At 59.7% G+C, this 10,182-nt stretch overlaps 1 protein-coding gene across 1 annotated transcript in view; it reads right to left on the reverse strand.

Moving 5' to 3' along the window:
• The window catches only part of PALM (paralemmin), a 27,989-nt gene that overhangs the window by 5,342 nt on the left and 12,465 nt on the right, over nucleotides 1-10,182 (reverse strand). Inside the window, exons 2-7 of the mRNA XM_007460415.1 lie at nucleotides 7,257-7,308; nucleotides 6,560-6,640; nucleotides 6,228-6,358; nucleotides 4,489-4,651; nucleotides 2,814-2,835; nucleotides 1,281-1,340 (exon numbers count right to left, since the gene is read on the reverse strand). Coding sequence (XP_007460477.1) covers nucleotides 1,281-1,340; nucleotides 2,814-2,835; nucleotides 4,489-4,651; nucleotides 6,228-6,358; nucleotides 6,560-6,640; nucleotides 7,257-7,308 — 509 coding nt within the window. The remainder of the gene's footprint in view (nucleotides 1-1,280; nucleotides 1,341-2,813; nucleotides 2,836-4,488; nucleotides 4,652-6,227; nucleotides 6,359-6,559; nucleotides 6,641-7,256; nucleotides 7,309-10,182) is intronic.

Consider the following 10,182-nt stretch of genomic DNA (forward strand, 5'->3'; position numbering starts at 1 on the left):
CTGCCCCGCCCCGTCCCCTCCTCGGCCTCACCTCCTCCCCCTCCCCGCCTCACTCAGGCTGCTCCAACCAGCACTGTCCTCCTCGCGGTCCTTCCCACCCGCCAACGCAGTGCTGTCCCAGAGCCTTTGCACGGGCGGTGCCCCCTCCTGGTGTGACCTCCGCCCCACCTGCGTGCCTCGCGCCCTCACTTCGAGTCCTTGTTCAAATGTCACCGCCTAAGTTAGGCCTCCCCTGAGCCCTTTAATTCAAATTGCCCCCTCTGCAGCTCCCCGTGCTCTGCTGTATCCTCTCTGTAAGTTAACCATACAGGCTCTCACTCCCGTCAGAACCCCTGCTCTCCTGGCTGCAGTCTCTCCTGCCTGGCTCACAGCTGGTGCTCAGCAAGCACCACAGAACGAATAAGTGGGTGAAGGATGCTCTGTAACCCCACAGCCCTCTGAAGCCTGACACCCCACCATCAGACATAGAGTTGGGCAGGTTGTGCACTGCTCAAGGTCACCGGCTGGGGGCCTCTGGCTTTGCTCTTGGGCAGGGCTGCTCTAACTGGCACACCCCCTTCTGTCGGCCACCCCCTGGTGTCGTCACGCCCCGGCCTTCACTGCCCCCCTTGGTTCTGCGCCTCCAAACCAACTTCGGGGACAGCAGCAACAAGGTTCTGCCGTTCGCCGTAACTTCTGGTCACTCTTGTTACTGGGTTTGTGCTGGGCCCTGGGCACGAGGTCACTACAATCCCCCCCCCCAACCCGGTGCCAGCCGTCATGTGATCAAGCAGGGATGTGAACCTGACCTTGTAGAGCGCTGAGCACTAATTCTGACTGCCCTGCTTGGTTACTTCCAGGGACAGGGTGCTCACTCCCTCTCCCAAGGTGGGCCGACGATGATGAAGGAGGGAAGGTTTGCAGTGAGCGTGCGAGCCTGTGCCCGCCTCCCGCCTCCCTCCTCCCGGGCCCCAGGAGCCAGCGGCGAGGTTGGGGGATGGAAGCCAGGAGGGGCGTCAGGTTAGAAACGCCATGCGAGGGGGCCCATCTTCTCGGGGAAGCTGAGCTTGATGCTGGCTTGTGACGGATGTGCCAAAGCAGAGGGGGCACCCGGCCCCACCCAGGCTCAGAGCTGCGGCCTTGGTCCAGCCGCCCCCACATAACCACAGCCCCCACCAGGTACTGCTGAGGTCGCGTCTGCATCCGACCTGGCCCCCTGACCTGGACCCCAAGGCCCCCCAGGGCTGACACTCAGCCCAGGACAGTGGCTGGACATGGGTCTGAGCCTGGGGCCAACCCACCGGCCTTCATCATGGTGGAGCCTTCAACCGTCCTCAGGGGTGTGTTGGAGATTCGCTTCTCTGCTCGGGGGGCAAAGGGGAGAGAGAGAGACAGATTCAGATGAGAAAACACACAGATTTCCCCCCCTGCAAGACATGTGGACACCCCCCGGATACATGGACTCCCCTCAGACATGAGGAAATCCCCCCAGGCACATGGACACCCCCCAGACACGTGGACACGCCCAGGCATGTGGAGACACCCCCCAGACACTTAGACCACCCTCCCACACACTCACCCAGATACCTGGATCCTCCCCCTAACACGTGCATGCACCTGGACCCCTCCGCACATGTGTGCATGCCCAGAACCCCCAAACACACATGGAATCGCTCCCCCCCAAAGAAAACACACTTCAGCCCCACAGTCTGTTGCCCACCTCTTTGACCCAAATGATTTTCACAAAATCCCTGAGAAGCCTGCATGGATTTTTTTTTTGTAATTATTAATTTTTAATTCCACAGTAAGACAAGGAGACATTCTCTCCTCATGAATACTTAACTCATGACAAATCAGGCTAAAGACACTTCTGGCTACCACCTCCAATCCTGGCTGGTGGCACTCTTTTCATGCTTTACACACAGAAATGGAGACGCTCAATATATATTTTAAAATATAACATGTTAAAGAAGTTTAATATACTTAGTAATATAGTTAATAAACTGTTACAGCTAACTGTACGTATTTAAATGCCACGTGAACATGTGAAGTGTTTGTAGATGTGTACACTATATACCTGTAATAAATTGGGGCGGGGGGCATAAAATGGGTGCCAGAGTTCAAACTTTGGGCTTTCTTCTTTGTTTCCTGGACGGCAGTCTTCTGCATCTGTGTGTGTGGGACCCTTGTCTTTTTATTTCATTTTACATTTTGTTTTATTTACTTATTTTTTAAGGCCGTGCCACGCAGCTTGCAGGATCTTAGTTCCCTGACCAGGGACTGAACCCGGGTTCCATCAGCGAAAGTGCTGAGTGCTAAACACTGGACCGCCAGGTAAGTCCCAGGACCCTTGTCCTTTTAAATAGTGTACTATCTCCAGGACAGCCAGGACCCTGATGTCTCAGCGCCACCAATCCCGTTTTACAGATGCGGAAACTGAAGCCCACCCACCTGCCCTGGAGCCCAGAGCAAGTGGGTGTGGAACGGGGGCAGGGCCGGCCAAGGCCAGGCACCCCGCGTGGACAGGATGGACCCACCACAGGGCTAAGACCTCAGCCAGACACAGCACGGCAAAGCCAGTTCCCTCACCTGTAACACGGGTGCTGCAACAGCCCCACCCAGGGATGTTGTGAAAATTCTATGAAATGATATTAAGGGGCACTGGGCCGGCACAAAGTCGGGGCTCGCTGAGAACAATGACAATGCGAGTCATTGTCTATTATTTTTACTTTTTAGCAACAGTAGCACCTTAAAGTCACCCTCCCCTGCCTGCCATCCCCCATCTGGCCAGCAGAGGGCGCCGGGGCTCGGCCCGCCCCTTCCGGAAGACGTACCTTTGGGCGTGCCCACCGGGGCCTGCAAGAAAGAACGGAGAGGTCAGGGGTGCCGGCGCCCCCTCCCACATGACCAGCGTCCCACCTGCCGAGGCCGGAGCCTGGGGAGGGCCTGGCTGAGCGGTGACCCCCTCAGAGGGGCTGTCTCCTCCTGGACCGATCCCCCAGACAGCCAGAAAGGTCCCAGCCTGCTCAGAAGCCTCCTGGGGCTCCCAGAGCTCCCAGAACGAAGTCCAACCCTTCCTGGTGAGCCCCAGGGCTTGTGCCGGCGGAGACCTACCCACCGGCCTCTCCTGCCTCCTCCCATCCCTGGCCAGCGTCCCTGGTCTCCTCGCTGTTACATGAGCAGTGTCCCTCCGCTTCGAAGGCCCTTCCGGGATTTCCACTTGGCTGGCTGCTCGCTCAGCACCCTGACCACCCAACCTGAAGGTGGCTCCCCGACCCCATCCTGGACCGTCCCTCAGGTTACCATGTTACTTACCTAGCCAGGAGGTGGGCATCGTGAGGGCAGAGACCACTCCAGCACGCAGTCTGCGCTCAATCAACCTCACGGAAAGCCCCCTCTCAACTTGAGTCCGAGCCTGGAGAACTCCTACGCAACCTTCAAAACCCGTCTCTGGGAAGCCTGCCCAGCCCTCCCATGATTCAGACACCTCACTGGGGACTCCACAGCGCCCCATGCTCCCCCACAATAGGTCCGACCACCTTCCTGTGTTTGCAGTTGCCTGATCATGCCCGTCTGCCCACTCAAGCAACAGCTCAGGGAGGCCAGGGCCTGGGTCTACATCCTCTTGGTCTGCCCCAACCAAGCCTTGGGAAACAGTGAGCGTAGGTCTGGAGGCTCCAGACTGAAGCTGTCAGAGCAGCAGCTGGAGAAGAACTGGGGCACACAGCAGGGATGTCTCCCCAGCTGCAGCTCATCTGGGGTGGGGGTAACAAGGGTGGGTGGGGGGAGAGGAGGCGTGTCCCACAGCCCCCTGAGTCCTGAAGACAACAAAGGTGGCTGGGAGACTTCTACATCTGCCTTAACACACTGTGGCAACCATGAGCTCGGGCTCCAGAGTTCCAGGGTCTGGTTTCACCTGAACCTGGTTGGATGTCACACCCGGGAATCAGTGGCTGAGCCCAGTGAAGACCACTCCTCAGCTGTGCGGCCTTGAGCCAGTCTCTCAACCCCTCTGGGCCTCAGTCTTTTACTTTTTTATTTTATTTTTTTTGGCGGCACCACATGGCATGCGGGATCTTAGTTCCCTGACCAGGGATCGAACCCGTGCCCCCTGCAGTGGAAGCGCTGCACTGGACCGCCAGGGAATTCCCTGGGCCTCAGTCTTTGTCTTCCATCTAATGGGGACGCTGCTCGCACCTGAAAGGGCTGTTGTGGGGATTAGACAGGTGATGCCTGCCTGCTGTGCTCATGAATGTGAGAAGGACGCCAAGCAGGGAAAGATCCTTTACCCGAGAAATGCTGGTTTTCCAGTGACTCATTGACCGCCCCCCCCCATGACGCCCCCGCACGGCAGGGAAACCGAGGCCCAGGGAGGCAAAGCAAAGCATGCAGGTCACGCAGCTGGGAAGTGGCCAGGCTGGGATTTGGATGTGCCACTGGCCACAGCCCCAGAGGCGGTGAGGGCGTCTGGATCTGGGCCAGCAGGTCGGCGCTCCGGGAACCTCTTACCTGCTGAGAATTCAGCACAGCCTCGGCCCTCTGGTCCTCCTGGGCGGGGCGTGGGGCCGGGGTGGGGGCGGGGGTGCGAGCAGGGCTCGGGGCTGCCGGGCTCTCCTTGGCGGCGGCCGGCAGCGCATCCGCGTTCTCCAGCTCCTCGATCTCCTGCTCCAGCCTGGGGAGGGCGCACGAGGTGACCACCCTGTCAGGCACTTAGGGTGCCTAGCACCGCCCGGCACGTCCCAGAAGGGCTTCCTTAACTTGGATGTCTTCTAACGACCTTGCGAGGTGTTCTCCTTCCCGCGCGTGGCAGGGGAAATGGAGGCCCGGAGCAGTGCCAGCAGGCTGCAGAGCGGGGACCCGAACCCAGGGGCCGGCCGGTCCCTGGACCCCTGCACCGCCCGTGCCACTGGTGACTCCTGTTTTTGCTTCCAACAGACTCTCCTTTTTTCCACTCAAATACATTTATTTTTACAGGAATCTTCATCTCTCCAGGGAAACTGGAGAAACCATGTCACCTTCCAAGTATTAGAAGATAATGGTGCACGTAAACCCAGTGAAAACAAGACAGGCGTATTCAATCCCGCCTGAAGGGTCACCTGCCTGAGCCTTTGGGCTGCAGACGTTAAAGGCACTCAGCACCGGGGACATGTTCTCCCTGAAGACTCAGGACACACCACGGGTGAGTCTGCAGCCCCCTAACAAAGTGAGCCCAGGCTGGCAGGCTAGACACAGCTGGGGTCAGCCTGGAGGGCTTCCGGGAGGAGGTGGCCAGTGGGGACACTGAGCGGGCAAAATGCAGGTGATGGAACCACTCGAGGAGTGGGTTTCCCTGTCAGGAAGAAAGCCAAGGCCCCCGAAAGCCAGCCACACAGCAGGGCTCCAGGGCAGGCCCTCCCCTGGCACAGGGCTGTACCCAGCAGGGTGGGAGGGGCAGGAGACCACCTGGCCCAGCCCCCCGGTGGCCAGTGATTCCCACCCACCTTCCATCCCACCAGCAAGAGCCGTCCGCCTGCTCAGTCTCTACCATCTCTCCCGGGCCCATTTCAGCCCCGCCTCCATCTGGGCACACAGGTCACAGGTGGGAAAATTGAGGCCTGGGGAAGGGAATCCCAGCCAACACCCTCCCACTTTCTTCCAGATGAAACACATCCAGACAGGATCCCAAGGTCCCCACTGCGGGGCCCGCCTCAGCGTCCGCTGGCTGGCGGGCTGGCCCATGCCTCTAGGGCCTTCCCTGGCCCAGCGGACACTGGAATTTTGGCCACTGGAATTTTGGCTGTCACCCCCCTCCGCGCCTGACCCCGCTGCCCCGGGAGCTGAGCCTGGGCCGCCGGCCGGCCTGCCCGCCCGGAAACTCCTCCGGGCCTTTTGTCCCAGCCCAGGGCGATGGTCACTTTCCCCGGCCTGCCCCCTCCCCCGGCTTCCTGCAGGCCCAGCTGCAGTGCCTCCGTGGTGGCTCCGTCAGCGCCGGGAAGAGCCAGCTGGGCTGGCGCCAGGAAGCCCAGGGGGAGGCCGCGTCTCCCACGCTCAGAGATGCACCATCGCCCTGCCTCCTCAGGCCTCTCACACCTGCCCGCTGGGGGGTGGAGAGGAGGGGGGGTCACACAGGCAGCACAGCCCCCCTCCCCGAGCCTGGGTGGGAGGCTCCCCCCACAGCGCCCCCTCCACCCAGGCACAGGGGCCCGCGGGTGGATCCCACTCCTTGGGCATCTCACCGAGCCCTCCGCGGCTGCCGCGGCCCCACCCACCTGGAGATGGATTCTTCCAGCAGTCGCGCCTTCTGCTCGTCCTCCTGCATCTGTCTCCTCATGTCCTCGTCCCCCTCCGAGGCTGAGGACGGCGTCCCCGCCAGCAGCCAGCGTTCCCGCAGTGCCTTAGACTGGGACAGTGGGGACCAAGGTCAAAGTCAGGGTCGGGGCTGGGGTCAGGTTGAGGTGGGGGTCAGGGTCAGGTTAGGGTCTGAGTCGGGACCAGGATCAGAATAGGGGTCACCTCGGCCTTCCTGCCCCCCCCCTGCTCCGGCCAAGGCCGGGGTCCCTGGACGCTGCCGCCCCCTCCCTGGCCGAGGCTCCGCCCGGACCTTCAGGTGCTGCAGCTGCCGCCGGTCGTCCTCCAGCTGCCGGCGCCTGTTCTCGATCTCCGCCTGCCTCCGCCGCTTCTCCTGCCAGACAGACCACGCGGTCAGGGCGGGCGTGGGGCGCGGAGACCCCACAAACGCCCAGTCTTTGCCCACACGGATCCCGCTTTTTCTGTAAATGGCACCCCACTGGCCCCCCCCACCTATGCCCCAGACCGTGCCCTCTACCTGCCCCCCTCCTGTCCCCCTCCACCTCCCCGCAGCTTGTCCCCCCACCTTCCCCACCCCCTGACCTTGGCATAAGGTTGAGGTCCTACCACATGCCAGCAGTCTCCCCCGTGCAGGTGGGCTGCCCAGGGGCTCTGAGAGGGCTCTCGGCCTAAGAGGAGTCCACATTCTGAGGCCCTGACCTTCATAAGGTTGAGGTCCTACCACATGCCAGCAGTCTCCCCCGTGCAGGTGGGCTGCCCAGGGGCTCTGAGAGGGCTCTCGGCCTAAGAGGAGTCCACATTCTGAGGACTAAGGGGATCTCGACATTTTCATTTTGTGGGGAAGTGCCAGCAGGCACTCACGTTTCCCACTCCACACTGGGGCTCTGCGTCCTGGAGCCCCAGGCTGGGTGTGGGGAGCCCCTGAGACCCCAGGTCCCCCCAGCCACCCCCCACTGGCCACACCATCCTCGGGACCAGGAAAAACTCACTGCAATGGCCTGGAGCCGCTCCTGCTGGGACGTGGTCTCTGCCACCAGGACCCTGGGGGGACAGAAAAGGTCAAGTGAGGTAGGGGGTCCACCCCAACCCTGCTTTTGGCAGATCCAGTTCCAATCCCCACCCTGTGTCTTCCTGCTGGGTGAGCCGGAGTTTCCCATCCGCGGCATAGGGCCATTACCCACCCCGCTCAGAGGCACCAGCCTCCTCTCCCTGCAGCCTTTTTTTTTTAAGTCTTTATTGAATTTGTCACAATATTGCCTCTGTTTTATGTTTTGGTTTTTTGGCCAGGAGGTATGTGGGATCTTAGTTCCCCAACCAGGGATGGAACCCTCACCCCCTGCATCGTGTTGGCTTAAAAAAATATATATTGGGCCTCCCTGGTGGCGCAGTGGTTGAGAGTCCGCCTGCTGATGCAGGGGATACGGGTTCGTGCCCCAGTCCGGGAGGATCCCACATGCCGCAGAGCGGCTGGGCCCGTGAGCCATGGGCGCTGAGCTTGCGCATCCGGCAACGGGAAAGGCCACGACAGTGAGAGGCCCACATATCGCAAAAAAAAAATATATATATATATATATATATATGCACAACGTGAGAGTTGCAAGTTAAGTTTTATTTGGGACAAAATGAGGACTGCAGCCCGGGAGACAGAGCTTCAGATAACTCTGAGAAACGGCTCCGAGGACGCGAGGCGGGGAGCCAGGACATCTAGGAGTTTTGCAACAAGGGCAGGTAGTCGGGAACGTCAAAAGATTATAGTTAATTACAGAAAACCAGGACTTCCCTGGTGACACAGTGGTTAAGAACCCACCTGCCAATGCAAGGGTCACGGGTTCAAGCCCTGGTCCAGGAAGATCCCACATGCTGCGGAGCAACTCAGCCTGTGCACCACAACTACTGAGCCCGCGCACCTAGAGCCCGTGCTCCGCAACAAGAGAAGCCACCGCAATGAGAAGCCCGCGCGCCGCGATGAAGAGTGGCCGCTGCTCCCGCAACTAGAGAAAGCCCGCGCGCAGCAACGAAGACCCGACGCAGCCAAAAATAAATTTAAAAAAAAACCTATATGTCATAAAATAACCTTAAAAAAAAATAAAAGTAAAGAAAACCAGATATCTCAAGTTAAGGAATTTAGCGCTTTTCCACGTATGGGAAGATGCAACAGTCTGGGCTCACTGAAACCATTCCTTTGATATGCACCTCAGCTATCTGGGGCCAGTATCCTGACACATCCTGAGTTTCCTCAGGGCTCACCGCAGGGAATGGCTGCAGTCTGATGGCTGCTAGATGGCAGGTATTCTTTTTAGCCCTGAGTTTCCTGAGGGCTCACCGGCTCACGTTGGAGGGTTGCAATCGTTGATGACTGTGACATCCTTTGTTTATTGATATGGCAGGAAATATTCCATTTATAAATATTCCACTTATCAATTGGAAGAGGGAGTCCCAACCACCGGACCACCAGGGAAGTCCCCTCCGAGCAGCCTTATTCCCGCATTAACTCCTCCCAACAAACCCTCCTGCCACCCCTCGGGGCAGGGCCAAGGGACCTGAGGAGTGAGGCCCAGTCTAGAGACCTAGGAAGGGCATTGAAGCTGGGCTTCTGAGGATTCATAGGAGTTCTCTGGGAATCAAAGCGTCTCAGGAAGAGCAGTATCACCTTCCTGCTCAGACGGACAGCCTGACCGAGACCGCCCCCTCCTCAGCCTCAGCATTCTCCAGTCCTGGGAGGGACACTTCGGGGAGGAAGGACCCTGAAGCCCCACCCCACAACCTTTGGCCGGCAAAGTCCTCGAAGCTGTCCTGGGATTTCTGGCGTTTCTCACACTCGCCTCACCTGGAGTCTCCCAGGACTCCAAAAGGCCCAGAGACAGCTGTGAGCCTCCAAAAACACACAGCAAAAAAGAAGCAAAGCTGAAATTCAACGCCAGACTCCCTCCTCATCCCATCCATGTTTTGTTTGTTTGATTTTTTGCTGCGCCACACAGCTCGCGGGATCTTAGTTCCCTGACCATGAATTGAACCTGGACCCTGGCAGTGAAAGTGCTGAGTCCTAACCACCGGACCACCAGGGAATTGCCCAATCCATGTTTTCTGAGAGCCCATCCGGTGCAGTTTTAGCCTTAAACTGGTATGCAGTAGGAGCTGGATAAGTGTCAAGTGCCCTTAAAGGGACAGGACTTCATGCTGTTGAGGATCTGGGGCCTTCTGTGGGGGCACGGGGCCGGCAGGAGGCCCAGGACCTGGAGGATGAGTCATCCCTGCCCCTCCTCCCTGCTCTCCTGCATCCCCCCGCCCCACCTGGCGGGGGAAGAGGAGCTTTCAGAACCTGACGCTTCCCTTCCTGGTGGAAGCTGCACACAGTAGGTGCAGTGAAATCCTCGGGCCCCTGAAGCCCAGAACATCCTCTCCAACGGTCCTCAGAATAACCTCACGCTTCCAGGGCCGCTGTGACAATGCAAAAGGGGGGCGGGGGGTGGAGGGTCTCGAGCCCAAGCGGGGGGGCTTTGGGACCGTCTGCCTCAAATCCCCAGTGACCACAGGGCCACTCTTGGAGGCCCCGTCTCATGGGGGAGGGCCTGACGGGCACGAAGGGGTTCTGAGCAGTGGGAGCCACAACCCCCCACCTGTCCCCCCCATTTGCCCCGAGCCCCTTATCTTCACGGGCACGGCAGGCACTGAAATTACAGACCGTGCTTTGGGCCCTGCCCACTCCTTGGCCTTGTATCAGGGCCACCCCGAGGCCTCCACAGACCCTGTGGGTCTGGCCTCGGTTTCTCCATCTGCACACCCCAGCTCCGGATGCTCCTGTATGTCTCCCGCCCCCTGTGGCTCGGAAGGGAAACAGGCCCCAAGTCGCAGAGCGCTCGGGGTCTACCCCAACCCAAGCCCCCGCCCCCAGCCTCCCCCCCACCCCACCCCACC

Source organism: Lipotes vexillifer, unplaced genomic scaffold (assembly GCF_000442215.2).
Source record: "Lipotes vexillifer unplaced genomic scaffold, Lipotes_vexillifer_v1.1 scaffold225, whole genome shotgun sequence".
NCBI lineage: Eukaryota > Metazoa > Chordata > Mammalia > Artiodactyla > Lipotidae > Lipotes > Lipotes vexillifer.